The 17,733-nt window shown below is 41.0% G+C and overlaps 1 protein-coding gene across 1 annotated transcript in view; it reads left to right on the top strand.

The window, feature by feature from the left end:
* The window catches only part of KALRN (kalirin, RhoGEF kinase), a 583,131-nt gene that overhangs the window by 269,810 nt on the left and 295,588 nt on the right, over nt 1-17,733 (top strand). The window contains exons 12-13 of the mRNA XM_012639639.1: nt 7,228-7,436; nt 10,734-10,908. Coding sequence (XP_012495093.1) covers nt 7,228-7,436; nt 10,734-10,908 — 384 coding nt within the window. The remainder of the gene's footprint in view (nt 1-7,227; nt 7,437-10,733; nt 10,909-17,733) is intronic.

Here is a 17,733-nt window from a genome sequence, read left to right on the forward strand (position 1 = left end):
AAAAAAGAGGGAAAAGCTCTTCAACCACATTTTATCTACTCCAGTTCTTTGACTTAACCTCTGCAGACAATGTAAATAAAGGGGTCTTGGGTGAAGAGTCTTAATTGCTGATGGGAGCTTTCCCTTAGGACCTATATGGCAGGCAGAATGGATTGTTAGGTGGGCAGAAGTGAGCATCCTTGGACGGTCTAATGAGAGAACTCCTGTGGTTTGATTTTTTTCATATTCTGTTTAATACCTCTCAAGACTTGTCACCTCTCAAACCTTACTAAGTGTGGGCCCTATTTGATCCTACACCTATTAACTCTTGACTCCTTCCTCTTACTCTAGAGGCAGGAATAATAGTCAAGGTGACTAGTCTAGAAGTCTGCTAGGGAATTTTGAGTTACCGTGGTTGTTCTTCCCTCTTGCCACGAAAGGAGTGAATGGAAGGAAACTCTACTGCTTAGCTTTCCTAAAGTGGCCTTGACTGTTGCTGATAAATACTGTTACAGATTCTTCCTGCCTACTGATAGCTAGCTCCTTCCTTCTTTCTTTCCTTCCTGCTCTTCTTGCTTCCTTCCTACAGGTTTTTGCCTTGGTGCCAACGTATAATAGAATGCCTTCATCCGCTGTAATTTACATGGAATGAAATCTCCCTTTATAGGAGATTTCTGGGTGGGAACTGAATACTCATCTTCATAAATGATTTAACCTAGACTTCCTGTGATTCCCCAGGCTGAAGTTCATAATTTTACTTTTGCCCACTTCCCACATCAAAAGGTTTACTCTAATTAGGATCAGAGTGGAAACAGAAGGAAGATATAAAAAGATAACCTCCAGGCTCATTGCTTCTGCAAATTGAAAAGTCTCCTTAATCCTATTGGACTTGCTTTGTAAATTCTTCACTACGGTATGAGTCTGAAAGGTTAAAACCGTGCAACCATTCCATTACAGCATTATTCATAATCTTAAATAATTGGAGACCATCTAAATGTTTCATGTTGGGTGATTCATTAAACAAATCATACTGCATCTATACAGTGAAATTACACAGTCATTATAAATCATACTGCCAAAGATCATTAATGACATGAGGAAGGGCTTGTGGTATAATATATAAAAAACTGTGTTTCCAACACAAAATTGTGTTTCCAACAATTTTGAAACACACATGGAATGAATACTAGAAGTAAACATACCAAGAATTTAAAAATGTTATGGGTGATTTAATTTTTTGCGTATTTTTATTTTACAACTTTTTCAATGACATTTTAAATTTATAATCAGAAACAATCTTAGTGTTATTTTTCAAAAACAAAACTTGTCATCCCTACTTAGGGATCCCTATTCGAAAAAGAGAGGTGACAAACATGTGCTTGGGACCTTCTTATGTATTCAGAGCCTCAGCTGTTACTACAAATTGTGCTGAACTTTCGAATATCTTCTCTTTTCCCGGGGCAAGGAGGGCAACCAGCTGTTTGCTGGTCTAGAGAGTTGGGAAGGGTGTAGGGAGAAACACTGACCCAAATCCTTATTCTCTCTTTCCAGGGACAAAGCATTTGCAGAAAGTGTCATGTGCTACCCAGAGATTGTCCAGACAGAGTTCTCTTTCCTTGCTATGTTTCCATGGAAATGCTACAGTCGCTGGGCTTTCAAAATATCCATATTTAGATATTTTTGTAGTAAGAATATGACAATCCAATTAACTAAGGAATGTGACCAACGTAACCAACCTCAGCTCTTTATTAGACAGCTTAATTAAAGACCCACTTCCATTTGTTTCTCACCTTGTGGAATCATTCTGCCACACCATTTACTGCTCAATTAGATACATACACCCCACAAACACTACAAACACTCACATATACACATGTTCCTCTACCCACCCACCCTAGAACCAAAACTGAATCGATCTTCAACAGGGATGATGGCCTCAAGAACAAAACAGCTTCATGCTCTGTTGCAGTTGCCAAACTGTTGTTCTGTTTGTTTAAGTAATAAAAGCTGGTGGTCAATGCCAAAGAAAAATTATGTCTTCAGAACGAGGGAGGAGGAGGTTCACCCTGTGGAAATGGTCTCCTTTCAATATCCCTAAGGATGAATCAATTATATCATCATAATGGTTGCCAGAGCTGTGCAAATGGAACGGCCAATCAGCAGGAGAAAATGATGAAATAAATGACCTCTTTCTTGAATCGCTCATCTATAAGCTTTACTATTTTTTACAAACCTCCTAGTTTCTCCCCTCCTTGTCCCCCTTTCCTGCTTTTTTCAGTTGCCGGTTCCTGGGCCGCCGCCACTATGCAAGCAGGATAGGCTCCATCAGGGCTAAACTTACGTAGGGTTTTTAAAGGCTCCCTTAACTCTACACCCTTGCCAAGGTTCTAGAAATTCTCGAATTAGATCCATTCTTTTGGATGTAGGTATTTTTGGTCACAACCACATGGTTTTTCTGAGAGAAAGAATGCACAAAGCTATCTAAGTATATATATCAGCATGGAGCAAGCAGTCATTGCCAAGCAAGAGCAGGATTCTAAAAGAATGGGTCACGGTACAGGTGCATTTTGATCAAGAAGAGTCTGGATGGAAATGGCTTCAAAATGGGAACTTTTTCTGGAAAAGGGAGTGTGTCAATGGGGAAGGTGCAGTGCTAACGTGTTAGACCTTAGATAAGCAGGGGGTAAAGAAATTTCCCAAGGGGAGAGAAACCAATATGGGGAACAGTAAAGAAAAAGCACATGTGGTTCCTGCTGCCAACCCACCTCACTTACTTCATAGTTTTACCTAATTAATTCTGGCAGTCATTGGCTTGTGGTAGCTTGACAGGAGAGATCATTCTGGCTGGGTCTTATTGGCTGCCTGATAATTAGTAAAGTACTAATCAGAGTCTCTCTCTAATTTGGATTCTTTTCAAAGCATACTCTTCAGGGCTAAATCAGATGGACACACTACTTCTTCTGTAGAGGAGACCTACAGGACATTCAGATAGTAGGAAAATTGTAGCCTAAGAAGCAGAATATTGACCCTTACTCATGGTTTAGCAACACCAATGGTTATTTCTGTCTGTGGTACTAAGCCTCAGAGGTGCTTATTCAAAATTATGAGCTTGCAATTTAAGTTTGCTGCCACCAGGCAGTGATGTGTCTCGTGGTCTCGTGGGTTTCAAGTGGCTCCTACTCGGGCTTAACTTAATAGTACCTTAACTTGATATCACAGTTGTACTTGAACTGGTACTGAACTCTCTGGTCTTTGGACGTTTTAGTGGCAAAGCCATGCCTACAGTTTTTTATCTTAGAGAAGCAATTCTATTATTGCTCTCTTCTTTACATCAGTGTCTGAAGAGAAACCACAGCATGTTAGAGCTGGAAGGATCTTAGAGACAAGCTAAAGAAACACACACACACATACACACACCCCACCCTGCCTCCTCCCTCCCTTCATTTTAGGTAGGAAGTACTTGAAGTAAGGTCATTTTCCCAAGGTTACAGAGCTAGCCAGACAAGGGCAGAATCAAGAATTAGCCCCAGTAATTTCTAATTCCACTCAACATTTTCTGTATCTCTGTTTTTTTGTTGTTATTGTTTTAACAGAAGGAAAAGTAGAAAAAGATGCCACTAATCCTTTGTCTTTGGTCCTGTCATCCCCACTCCCTATCTCTGAGTCAAATTCTCTTCAGTCAGTAGCAATTTTTATTGGACATTTTATCCTCTTGAAGGTAGAATGACCCTTCCTTTCCTTATGAGGCTGTTAACCCCTGGACTAAGCTGCATCTAGTGCTGTACTTATCTCTCTCTTAGCTGGTTTTCCTTCGTGGTAGTTCTAACTCTACCTTAGACGAGAGTTTCTTTACAATATGGTAGAATATGTGAACAGAAATCTGAGAAACCATGTTTTAGTTCACTAATCAAAGAACAATTTGGGGGAGGACACCCTTTCCTGGCAATATTGACTTCAGAGGTCACTGTGTATCCTCAGATGTCCCTAGTCTTTCTCTAGAAAGCTTTATGTTTGCAAAGCTAATGCCTCGTTTTTGTTTGCCCATCTTTGTCTTTGACTGTCCCTACAATTCACCTGCATGACCACCAGGAGGAGGGAGTGTTGTGAGTCATGGTGGATTTCCTCAGAAAGGAAAGATGCTGACACTTTTCCCTGGACCTACACTGGAGGTATTCAAGTTTTTATTAAGCAAAAAGCCAAAACAAAACAAACAAAAACCAAAAAACCTGTAGGCTATGAAACCAACAAAATAGCTTAAGGATAGTACTGAGAACAAAATTATTTTAAATAAAATAAAATCCTTAAGATACCTACAAGACTCTTTCCTGACTCTGTAATCCTGTAACAGTTAGTGCCGGCCTTACTCTAATTAGTCTGCAGTCTTAACGCCTTCCCAGCATCTGCCCTCTGTTCAGACTTTACATTTATTTTTCTTCTCTTAAATGACCTGTGCTATGTCAAAAATGTTCATCTCTCTTCACATCTTTTTTTTTCAGAACTATCTAGAATTTTTAGTCTCCAGGCTTTCCTCATACATCCCAGGACAAAATTGCAAAAACAGAACAGAGAAGCCCAGCTCAACCTAGTATCTGGAAGGAACAAATCCAGTGTTGATCTTTTATTAACTCTGAAATGAAGTACTTCAAATTTTCCCACTGCCCTCTAGCGGGAACTGGAGATGGTTTGCATCAAAAATATCTTTTAAATGTAATAATAGCTACTAGCACTTACATAGTATTGCCTATATGTCAGGCACTATTTAGAAATGTGATATATATATCTCACTCATTTGCATATATATACATATATATCAACTTATTTGTAATCTTTATAACAACTTTGTGGGTAAGCACTATTATTATCCCCTTTTTACTAATAAGGAACACCAAGGTGCAGAGAGGGTAGTAGCTTACCTACCTAGGTTATATAGCTAATACGTGGTAGAACTAGAGTTTGATACTCTTAATGACTTTGCTGTGCTGCCTCTCTATAAAATAACTTTTCAGAGAATCCATTGTCTCTTACCCGAGAACTTCAGTAAACTTAGATAATGGTTGTTCTCTCTAGACAAAACTACAGCCAGAAGGTATGAAGTGACCAACGTCCTGCACTTCCAGGAGTTAACACTGACTGGAAATCAGTACATTCATACTTACAGGAACATATATCTTAGCTTAAATGGTCTAGAAAACTTGGTTTGTGTTTTTATAAAAAAAGTGCTTATTTAGAAAGGAAATAAACTGAACTAATTACAACCAGATTTGCAAGCTGATAAATGACAAGGACACTGAATAATAATAATTTGCATTCCCTGTAACAGCTCAATGCTATAGGCTTATTAGTAATGCCGCAAGTTTAATTAAAGTGTTAATAATAAGTAAATCATTCAATCCTCATAATCTTTGAAGTGAGCAGGATAAAGCCTATTCTTCCCATTTTGTAGATCAGGAAACTGAGGCTCAAGAGGTTACTCAACTGTGTAAGAAAGACATTCTTTGCACTTCCTTATTCACTGCCTCTAAGGCTTATTAATCTTCTTGTTAACCCAACTTCTTCTGCCACATCTAGGGCTTCTCCTGTCTGAAGAACAAAGACTAACTTGTCCAGAATCTTGAAGACTATGTTTGTCTCTCTTTATTGATTTTTTTCTTTATCCCTTATTACAAAGATAATAGCATAGTTTACTATACAGAGACCCAACTAGATCAAATAATATTCTTTTTTTTTTTTTTTTTTTTTTTGAGACAGAGTCTTGCTTTTGTTGCCCAGCCTAGAGTGAGTGCCGTGGCGTCAGCCTGGCTCACAGCAACCTCAAACTCCTGGGCTCAAGCAATCCTTCTGCCTCAGCCTCCCGAGTAGCTGGGACTACAGGCATGTGCCACCATGCCCAGCTAATTTTTTCTATATATTTTTAGTTGTCCAATTAATTTCTTTCTATTTTTGGTAGAGACGGGGTCTTGCTCTTGCTCAGGCTGGTTTCAAGCTCCTGAGCTCAAACAATCCGCCTGCCTCGGCCTCCCAGAGTGCTAGGATTACAGGCGTGAGCCACCACACCCGGCCCCAAATAATATTCTTGAGTTAGATTTTATCTATTCTTTTTTTTTACATAGGGGAAGACTTAAAAATGGTAGAACTGGACGTTAACCAATCATTTTATTTTATGCTTTCCCCAACCTATTTTACACATGAAATCATGGAGATCAAAGTGTACACTGATTTGCTCAAAGGCACCACAAGTAATGGGGGGACAGGGGCCAAAATCCACATCTTCTGACCCCATCTGTCAATCTTCTCTCTCTACTAGCTTTTTCCCTGGTAGAGCCCTGAGCTTATCTTTCCTGCTAGCCAGATGAAGACTCTTTATTTTAAAGCAAATGCCAGACACATCTTCCCCTCTCTCATTTGTGAAAATTCTCAGTAAGAGCAGTCAACAGTGGAGCCCTGTGGCAGGCCACTGGAGACCTATTAATATTTTCAGTACAGGGAAGAACTGTCAATAAATGAGTTTTCAGTAATTCATTTTAACTCATCATTTTCAGCCCTTATTCTGTTCAAAACTCTATACTTAGCTCTTTTAAAATTGTCCGATCGGTAATGTCATCCTAGTTGCATTTCATCATCTTGAATATCATGGGGAAATGTCTCATACTTTTATTGAAATTAAGGTAAGCTACATCTTTAGCATTCAACTTCCTAATCAACCTGGCAATTCTGGAAAGAACAAAATTATTTAGCATAGCACAGGTTATGCTTAAATAATCTTCATTTGGTTCTTATTGAGCATCACATTTTTTGCATATTTGTAATATCATGATAAATTTCTAGGAATCAATGTCTAGCTGCCTGAAAGAAGTACTGCGAGCCTTCCCTTTCCTCCTTTCTGGATGACATAGTGTTAATATTTGTCCATTCTAGTCTCCTGTTCTTCCTAGTCTCTCAAAGATGAGTAATCTCTTTGCTCTAAGACTACACCTGCAAATTTCTGTGAACCACAGGAAAGTTAAGCCAAGGGTGGTTCCTGTCCTTAAGGGAGGCCAACACCAATGGAGTAAATGCAGCCATGATGGGTAATGAATGTAAACATAGAAACGCAAACTGACCCTTAGTTGTGCTGGTGGGAGGGACAGTCCACCATTGCTCTGGCTGGTCAAAGGTAGGTTGGATGACTCCAGGCTGGCTTCCTGGCCCTTGCTCCACCCTGGCCTCTCCCGTCTGCCCTGAGTGAAGTCTCTGCTCTCTCCCTCACAGTTGTGGACATGGATGGAAGACCTTCAGAAGGAGATGCTGGAAGATGTCTGTGCGGACTCTGTGGATGCAGTCCAGGAACTGATCAAGCAGTTCCAGCAGCAGCAGACGGCCACCCTGGATGCCACACTCAATGTCATCAAGGAAGGCGAAGACCTTATCCAGCAGCTCAGGTCAGCGCCTCCCTCCCTAGGGGAGCCCAGCGAGGCCAGGTCAGCACGGGCAGTACCTTCCAGTGGGAGATGCCTCGGGCTAGACGTGAGATAAGTCCTGTCCCAGTCTTGACTCACCACAACCTGTTTTGTGGTCATGTGTGAGCCTCAGTTTCGTCATTTGTAAACTGTAAAAATGCCTGCACCATACCCAACTTGAGTCTAAAATGAAACAGTAAAAAGCTCAAATGGTTCAAAGCATTATTTATCATGTTGAATGATAAAACAATAAGTAATATAAATACAACAAAAATTAACAAAATTCAACAAAAAATAAATAATATCTTCATTAAGAATTATGGCATATTTGGTCATGTGGAGAAATAGACATTAGGGAAGACAGTGTTACTTGGCATCTGGTCTTAGGTGAACTCTGAACTCCAGTGCCCCAGTCAGCAGAATCTGACCATTTTGCTGGTGTTCGACTCTGGCCCCACGAGGACATAGACAGCATGTGTTGTTGTCCCACATTATCTGTCTCTGACCTGTCCACCATTCCTTGCTGCCCAGAAAATAAAACTCCTACTGTATCAACCTAAACAACCAGAACTAGGAGGGAAAATCCTGTCTAAACCCTTACATTTGTTTAGCATTATTACCCACACCATTGCCTCTTTTCTATTGGCATCAATACCCAGTTTCCTGCCCCTGTAAATGGCACCGGCTCCTCAGTAAAGTGTTGTCAGGCCTTGAGCGAGCCCTCGGCAGCCAGGCCCGTGCCCAGGTGCTGCATAAATAGGATTTGATGGCGCTGATGATGCCTGCCCACAGGGACGTGTTCCTATCCTAAAATCACTGAGTGCTGGGACCTCTGCCAGCTCTGGATGGAACTAATCTCATCAGCAAGTCCCAGGCCAGCCCTGGGACCTGAGGGAATTACTTCAACTGGAGACGTCTTTTTTCCCCCATACCAGTTGTCTAATTAAATAAACAATGAGAAATTACCTTTGGAAAACCCTGGCATGTTTTTCTGTTGGAAATTAATGATTTCTATTCTAAACATGCACATGAGATGTTCTGAATCCTCCTGTTGCATACTAACGAGACAGCCTCTTTCCCTTCTTCTCCCAATTCATCCTCATGACTATATTATACATGACAGTTCTGTCTGCCTCCCCAGGGACCTCCACTGTCATTTGCTTCTGAAGAAAATTCCAAATAGTGGTCAGTCACTTAACCTCTCTGGGCCTCAGCTGCTTTGTCTGTGTAATTAAGGGGTTTGCTCTAGAGCTCTGTCAGCGCGGAATTTTGTGACGCTTTTTGTGTTATCTCCTCGAACACTTTCCATAAGCTTAGCTGGCTTTTCTGCCTGTGGGGCTGGGCCTATGGAGATGCCGCTTGCTCTGAACAGCCACCAATGTTAAACATGCATGATGACTGAGGGCGTAAGGCTGCTCAGTGACGGTTGAAGGCAACAGTGTAGGTGACGCCTATTCTACAAGAGTAAGTTCCATGGATTTTAGAGAGTACCACAGGCGTATGACCAAGAGCCATTGGTGGCCATTCATTCCTCCGCTAGCCTGACTCTAGCCCGGGCTTCCTGCCCTCACATCTCTTGTCGAAGGGAAAGAGGAGTAAGTGGTGCTTAGTGGGTGCTGGCAGGATGCCCCACACACCAGAAACACATCTGCCCGGGTCTCGGTGCTTCTTCACACACCCATCAGTGGAGCACCTCAGGGGGCTTCTGCCCCCTCTCTGTGCTTCCTAGTGAGTGTGCCCTGACACAGGTACTGTACAAAATGGTCAGAGATCATTCTTTTCCTCTTGAAGCCTTGTGATGGAGAAAGCCTGAGACGAGAAGTCAGGGAGAACAGTCATATCCTCCCAGCAAAGCCCTCAACAAACACATAATGGATATCGCTGAGTCCATTTATTTCTCATGTGCTTTCATGACTGGGGTGTCTCTGCAATAGCGGGGCTAGGAACTGTGCCTGTTTCATGCCCAAATAGGCCAAGGTGAGGAGGTAGGAATTGGGTGCTCTGTGAATGACAGAGGGAAGGGTGCTTGACAAACTGGCTTTATACCATCTTCAGAAACAGATAGTTTCAGAGCTCAGATACCATTGCTTCTGAGACAAGCACAGGCTAAAAGATGTGGCTTTCAAAAAGCCTGCAAATGAGAAACTAATGATTTTCCCCTTGTCCTCTGACTTCTTAAATTGTGTAAGATAACAAGACATCACAAGATAATAAATGTGTCAGTTTATTTCAAGTTTTAGGGCTCAAGGTTCTGTAGAATCTAAACTTCCTAACCTCCATAGTTTTTTTTTTTTACGGTTACCTCTTTGGAGGTCTCGCCATCACCCCATTCCTCTGAGCAGGTCAATCTGTAGATCTCTTGGTTCCCCTCTACAACACGTCACCTCCCTTTGCTCAGAGAGCGTGCCCCCCACATCTACTTGACTGTGTTCATCTGTTTCTTCAAAACCCAAATCGAAACTCTTTGAAACCTTTGCTTGTTGTGCCAGTCTCTTGTGATCTAGCCTTTACTCTTCCAAGTTTGAGCCTGTGCCCCAGCCAGCACTTGACACTTCACTCATGTCCTTTCAGGATTAATAATCATTCATACAATGCATGTCACAATTCACCCGCACTGTCTCATTTAACAGCTGACTGGGAAGTGAGCAGGGCAGGGATTATTAAGTCCACCTCACAGGTGAGGCAGCTGGGGCCACTAGCCCATGTATGTCAGAATGAGCATCTAATTCAGGTCTGCAGACTCCAAACCCTTTGCTTTCCTAACTATAGCTTGACACCCGGTTAATAACACCAGCCCGTGACTTTGGCAGAGTGTTTTAAAGTGGATGCTTACAATTTGGCAACCATGACGTCATCTTATTTTAACAATCCCGTGAAGTAAAACTAGGGAGGGTTTTTTGTATGTGGCTTTAATGTGTCTACCCTTATGTACCGTGATATATGTGAGATGTGTGTGTGCATTAAAACCATACATATTAGACTGTACATATGTATGGGACCATTCCATTTCTCTAATTTATGTTTTGTAGAGCCCTTTCCCAAACATTATTTCATTATATTCCTTTCACAGTTCCATTTGAGCAATAGGAGAGTAGCTAGTCTTAGGGTTGTGAACTCAAAAGAGGATGCATGTATCTTTGGTTCACTTACTAAGCAGGTAGTGTCAGGCTCACAACAAGAATTTGATAAATGTCTGTTGATTGAATGACTCAGCTGACTCACATCCACCTTGCTTGGATGTGGAAGGCCCCCCTCTCTGTCACTTCTAACATGGTGAGGCCTCTCCCCGCTTTCTTCCCCCGCCCTGCTCTGCCACAGGGACTCAGCTGTGTCTAACAACAAGACACCCCACAGTAGCTCCATCAGCCACATCGAGTCAGTCCTGCAGCAGCTCGATGACGCCCAGGTGCAGATGGAAGAGCTGTTCCACGAGCGGAAGATCAAGCTGGACATCTTCCTGCAGCTGCGCATCTTTGAGCAGTACACCATCGAGGTAGAGATGGGGGACCACGAAGGGGAGGTAGGGAGGGGGCCAAGGAGAGCTCCCTGGCCAAGGGCACTGTGCCAAGTGCAGGGCAGTAACCTAAGGGAATTAGAGCATCAAGCATGCGTTATTAAAACTCAAGAAATTATCAGTTCACCATGATATATTCCTTCTAGTCCCTCTCATCCCCCACTGCCAAGCAGAGCCCCTCTGTTTTACTTTCTGTCTATGGATTACTTCGTTGAGAAGTTTTTTGTTGCTATTCATTGAACTCTTACTTGGTACTTTGGCTCCTGAAAGACCATGGAATTGGCTGTTTGATAACTGAAGTAGAGTCATAGAATTTCATAGCTTTATGAGCGGGTAGGTGTGAAAATTAGGTGGCCTCCTCAGCTGATAAATGTAGAGCAGGGATTAGATGCAATCACAGGACAGCCAAGAAGCTGGAAGCCACAGGAAGAAAGACTTGCATCCTCAGTTTGATTTCTGCCTATTAAGAAAGTAAGTTTGTATTAAGCCATTTGTTGCTTCATTTCATAGACTCCTCAGTTCTTTTTTAGAAGGTCGAAATCCCATATTCTGGAACATTTATGCCCCCTTTGTGCTAACAGTAAGCAATGTCTGCCCCACATAATTTCTGCCTTTTATTATTTTCTGCTTTGAAACAGTAACTAAAGCCAGGCCAATTAGGGGTGTGAGGAATATCCAACACATAAGGTACTTTTTTCCTTTTCAGAGATAATAAAGGGTTAAATTAAAGGCACTATCTTCTTTGCTCCTGGTGGGTATCGTAGGAGGGAAAGCAAATTTTCAGCCTCCCATTTGTTTTTATCTTTGTTTTGCGTTCCAACCCCCTCCTTGGAGTTGAGGCTTCTGGGTTTCTGGAGACTGATCTTCCCAACGACATCTGTGAAAGCTTCAGTGGAACTAGTTCGGAAGGAAAATTATTTCTTTTTAAATGTTGAAAGCTCCAATATCCTATCCTAATCCAACTCAGGGCCAGAGGACTGTGTTGGCAACAGCTGCCCTTTTCTTCTATTCTGGGACCAAAAATGTTTATATTGACAATCTGAAATGTAAAAGAAAAGCAACTTAAAGGTATTCATCTTCCTATCCCTTACTCTCCTGTGATTCTTCTCTTCTTATAAGCACATCTCTGCACCTGCCTCCTTGGGAGCCCTCGTAATTTCTTGCTTAAATATTTCATGTTTGAAAAAGTGCTTTCTGGACCAGAGGAGAAGATATGTCTTTAAATCTAGATCTTAATTATCCTTCCAGCTGATTCTATAGCTTTAGGTGAATTTATTGATATTTTTCCTTTATTTTGAATCTATACTAAGGATTTCAGGTAGCAGTAGTGTTAAAACATATTTCGAAAGAACAATCAAAATGCCAGTGGAAAAATAAAGACATGGGCATACAGTGAAGGGTATATGTAGTCAACTTCATGAACGTGGGGAGACAAAGGTAATAAAGAGAGGGAAGAGAAAGGGTATGAGTCGTTATTCTTTATTCACTGGAGTGAGGCTCACAAAACTAAATGGAGGTTACTTTCGATTAACGTGGTGTAGGCCCCAGGCACTCCCACAATCCTTCCTCAGCCCACTTGCCCACTGGGAGTGAATATATCCCTGGGGTAAATTATGTTAGCAGGTGTGGTGATTTTGCTCTTGTATTCTTTATTTACTCTGCTGTCATTCCAGGTCCACATTAAAAAAATGATTAAGGGAAGGAAACAATCTGAGGGTTTGAGGGTTTGAGTGTTTATACGTTTTATGTGATTAGATGGCTGTGGTCTGGAGGTTAGGTTGCTGGTTCAGTCCCGGAATGGGGTTCCTTCGACATGGACTGCACCCCTGACGTCAGCCGGGGGCATCACAAAGGTGTATTTGCCTACAGCAATTCTGAGAAAATCCAGTTCCACTCCTGAAAAGTAATCCAAAGCATATGCAGGAAATACTGTTTAAAAAATATGAGTATAAATCAAATACTTTAAAATTGGATCCTACTTAAATGTTGCAAGAGAGGAACTTGATATTTAAATGGTAGGATTTGCATTCTCCAGCCTTTCTATATATAAACCTCCCTCTTCCCACCTCAAGTGCTGGGCGACTTGCGTGACTTGGTATGCAGTAGAGCAGAAGCAGGGAAATGGTGTGGGGGCCTGATAACATGAGGGAGATAAAAACAGTGATTTGAGACTGCATCTTCAGTGTAGGCTATGACATCTACCTTTTCGAAGGGGTCTTGTTCCCCCTTTGCGGGGAGGCCCAAAGCTTGGGGAAAATGCTGCATCTAATCTTAGATAGAAATGGGTATCCTGCCAAACCTATGGAAAAGCTCACTTCAAGTCAGATTGTCAGAAGTTATTTTTGAGGGTGATGAGATTATTTCAAATACCAGCTATGTTTCACTGTGGGGATGAAGAGCAAACTTCTAGAGAAGCTTCAGAGTGTGAAACTGAGGGTGGTTTCTGTAATGAGAGACATGTCAGAGCTGACATAAGCCAGGGCGGGGTCTGTGATTGCAGGACCTACAGCTGTGGTTTCTTTCCTAGAGGAAGGCATTTGATGGACATGCTCCAAATTCCTAGGGATTACTAAACACCAGAGCAGGCCTGCTACCCTGACATCTGGGGAATCCAACCATGGCTCCTTAACTGATGGCTGAGATGAGACATTTAATTTAAAAATTAGGATAGCACATGAGCTGCTGCACCAGTCACCTTTTATTCAATAAGAGTGGTGTGTGCAGCTCCCACATTATAACCTGGAATGCAATTGTAGGGCACCCCCACTTAAAGTGAAACATTTCAGATATTTTAGGCAGATGTTCAAAACCAGGACTGCAGTTGCATTCCTGACATACCTTTTTGGATTCCACGGAGACTTGACAAAGTGACCTGGAGTGGAGCATGATGCCCTATGAAGTTTTGTTCTGTACGTTCAGCCTCCCTCTGTGAGAGACATTTTATATGAGCTGGTTATGATAGAAGAGACACTTTACCAAATGCTAATAATGTTTATTTTGCAGTGGTAAGAATATGGGTGATTTTTTTGTTTTTGATGCTTTCTTGCATTTCCAAGTTTTCTACAATTAGAATGATCAGAAAGTAATATTAATAAAATATGTTTTTAGAAGCAAGAATAGGTCCATGGTCTCCAAACACGTTTGATTATGTACCCCCTCAATAAAATATTTTTGAACTTGCATTCCCCTACATATGTATATGTATTTGTTTATAAATTATAGAGATGTTCTTTCACTAGCTAATAATCTCAAAACTCAATATGCCTTCCAGGTATAGCTTAGCTTTTTCATTAGAAGTTGTGGTTCCATATTTCAAATAATCTTGTGATAATTCCAATTATTTTTCTGCCTGGTTTCTTGACAGATCTGATTAGATTGTCATTGTTTCCTTACCCCATAATGTGGCTGACAGAGTTCAGAGCTCTCTCGCGCTTTCATGATTAGTATAATCTTCAAATTGCAGTTTCTTTGTAGGAACCTTGTTAAAGCATGTGTCTTTTTGTGAAGGTTAGTTCAGTTAAGACTAGATAATAGATAAATCCATTTAACTGGGCACATGGAAAAGAGCAATAATTTGAAATATGCTGAAAGCAACAAACAAATGAGCCACAGTCAGCCCCTCTGGATTGTGACATTCCTAACTTCCCTGGGGAGGCTTCTCTTATCAGGAATGGCACAAAACCACCCGCCATGTGGTCAGAGTGAGACTCCAGCATCAATCTACTAGTGAAAGTCTAGGGAAACTTTGTATACTTTTTATTGGTTTGATAAAGTATATGTGCATATAATGTGTGTATATATATATATGCATATTTGTGTTGAGAGAATTTTTCTCTCTACTATCAATGGATAATCCTGGGCATGCTCTGAGTGGCATGCTCATGTTGGAGAGTCCTGGAAATGACACCAAGAAAGATTTTTAGACAAAAGACTTTTTGAAAGTATGGGCCACCTTTATGGTCTTTCTTTTAAATCTCTAACCCTGTAATTGCAAACTAAGTTTTCTCAGTGCACCTGAAAGTTCATTTGAGTAATTAACTTGAGTAAGGAATGGAGCAGCCAACTCTAAATCTGTGGACTTCACATTAAAACAAGTTGTGGCCAGGCTGAGGCTGGGAAGAAATGGCCTTCAAGGAGGAAGCTTCCACCTAGAGATCACTTATTGTAACTATTTCATTCCTTACTCAGGTGGTCTCAACTCTTGAATTGGTGGTATGCACAGGCCCTTAGCATTTTATATTAGAAAGAGATTGTTCCCCATAATACGCTGAAGTAAAAAAAAAGAAAGAAAGAAAGAAAGAGATTGTTCAGTCAACTTTTCACCTGTATAGAAATTCAACTCAGTAAACATTTAATGAGCACCTACTATGTACCCAAAACTATGTTGGACATTGAGGATACAACAGTCCCTGCCCTTAGGGGGCATTTGGGGAGAAACATGGAAACAGAGAATCATCACGCAACGTGAGAATTCTATGATAGAGAGAGGCTCTCAGGTTGATGAGAACACTGAGGGGAGCAGGGAAGGGAGGAGAAAGGAGGTAACTCAGGATTTCATTATTGTGTTGAACCAAAAGCTCTACCTTTTATACTTTGGTCCTTGTTCTGCTCTCTGGGGGAAAAAAGAGAACTGTTTTGCTCCTTCTTTTATTTGGAAGCCTTAAAAATATTTGAAAATGTTTATCATAGGCCTCTTTTCCTTTATATGAAAAATGATGAAATTGTATGAGCTATTTCTGCAGTCTCCTCTAAAAATTCTATGACTATTTCTCTTTATTGTCAGCCCTTTCCTGTGGTACATTTCCCAAATTTATTCACCTCTCTCTGGATAGGACATGCATGGTCTCTAGACACTGACTCTCTTGGTCAGCCTCTGCTGAAGGGACTCTAGTTAGCTAAGCCCGGCTCACACACACAGCTTGGATGAGTGCTGTTCAGACGCTTGCTCTGGTGCAGCCCGGGTAGTAGGTGCCTTTCAGTGACCACATCACCTGTCTCGAATAGGTTTTGCTCGCTTAAAAGCCCCTACTTATCTTTTCAAGGTAAGTGCTTCCATTGCACTGACTTTTTAAAAATTAAACGGCAGCTTTTATATTTATCCCCTCAAATTTTACTTTTTTTATACAGTTCTTCAGCCTGTGAAAACAGATTTAAATTTAATTTATTATTGCTATCAATGTCTTGGCTGTTTGAAATGTTGGCCAGGTGAGACAAGGCCCTGGTACTTCACTGCAGATTCTCCTCCGGGAGCACAGAGCCATTAGCCTGCATAGTCCCTGTCAGCTGTGGGTCATCTAAGGGCCCCATCATCTAGTCCAATGTAATCACTGTTTCTTCCCTAGATACCATGTGAGACTGCAAAGCCTTGCTGCTCTCCATGTTTGTAATATGCCAAATCCACCAACATAGTAACTATATCAAGGAAGAAAATAAGATCTATTTGAGGTAGTCTTTGTGGATTCTTCCCTAGCGATCATGGTAACATTTTCTAAACGTACCCCAGGTCTTTTGGGAAGGAAATGCAGAATGAATACAATGAAGTAAACCAAACTCCTCACGAAATATTTGATAGCCTCTCCTAGACTTTTTGTCAAATTAATTTCAGGATCATTGGGAGGTTTCCCCTACCATCTTCCTTTAAAAAAAAAATCAGGATTATTCACACAGCTTTAGTATTCTGGCAAGTCACCTGTTTTCAGTAAATTGTCAAAAATCCCAGGTAAAACCTTTCGGATCACTCCAGTGGTGCGGGTCTGGGGCTGTGGACCTGAATGCAGGTAACATTATCAAGGTTCGAGTGCTGTGTGTGCCTCCTTTCTGGTGAGGACATGGTAGAAGGGAGCAGATACGAGCTAAGTGCTAGGTATTCAGCTTACATGGGAGAAAAGAACATTGCAACACTCAAGCATTGCTAGGTACCAGAATGAGTGAGCGATATGTGCTGGGGGAGCTTCTCCACAAAGGGGAGGTCTTTTGAAAACAATAGAGTTCTGCAAGTCTCAGACTGATAAGAGGCAAAGGTATAGACAAAATTACTAATCAGGATCCCCCCCACCCTATTAATTGGTGAAGTCAGGGTTATATCAAAGACTTCAGTTTAATCATAATGATAGTGAAGAAAAGAACATGAAATTGGCCATAAAAATTATCCAGTTATCCAAATTATTTGAATAATTTGGTGATTGAACACTGGAACTCATCAATTACAGCATTTTACAATATGTTCTCACATTATTTTCCCAATAATTAAAAACAACTGAGTGGATTTCATTACTGCTAAGTCCCTCTGCTTTTCTGGGAGATTCTTACAATATCCCAAAGGTCTTCATATAATTATTTAAATAAATATGTTAACTCTTCAGACAGATTATATATATTTATAAAACAGAGGGAAATGCTATGATACATTTAAAACAATCTGTTTTACAATTCACTAATCTCATCACTTTATAAATTGATTAACAGAAAAGACCATTATATTGGCCAGAAAGAGTAAATGACTGTGGTACTTTTAGTTTCACAGTGATAACCTATATCAACGCATTATAGATAAAATAGCTCTTCCCTTGCAATGAGATGGTCTCTTCAGCAGCAATGTGTCTTTCTTTATCAGGTAGTACTTGTAGGCCAGTGGAGAATATTTAGCTTTTACTTGTTTCATCTTACTAAAAATAATGACATCATAAAATGAAAAAATGCTCATTTTGCAATTGATAGCCCATGCATGTCAGTAGCATCTCATCACAATGAAATGCCATGAACCCTTCCTCCTCACTGTTAGTTGGAATGAGATTGAACCTTAAT

Source organism: Propithecus coquereli, unplaced genomic scaffold (genome assembly GCF_000956105.1).
Source record: "Propithecus coquereli isolate 6110/MARCELLA unplaced genomic scaffold, Pcoq_1.0 Scaffold10, whole genome shotgun sequence".
NCBI classification, from domain to species: Eukaryota; Metazoa; Chordata; class Mammalia; order Primates; family Indriidae; genus Propithecus; species Propithecus coquereli.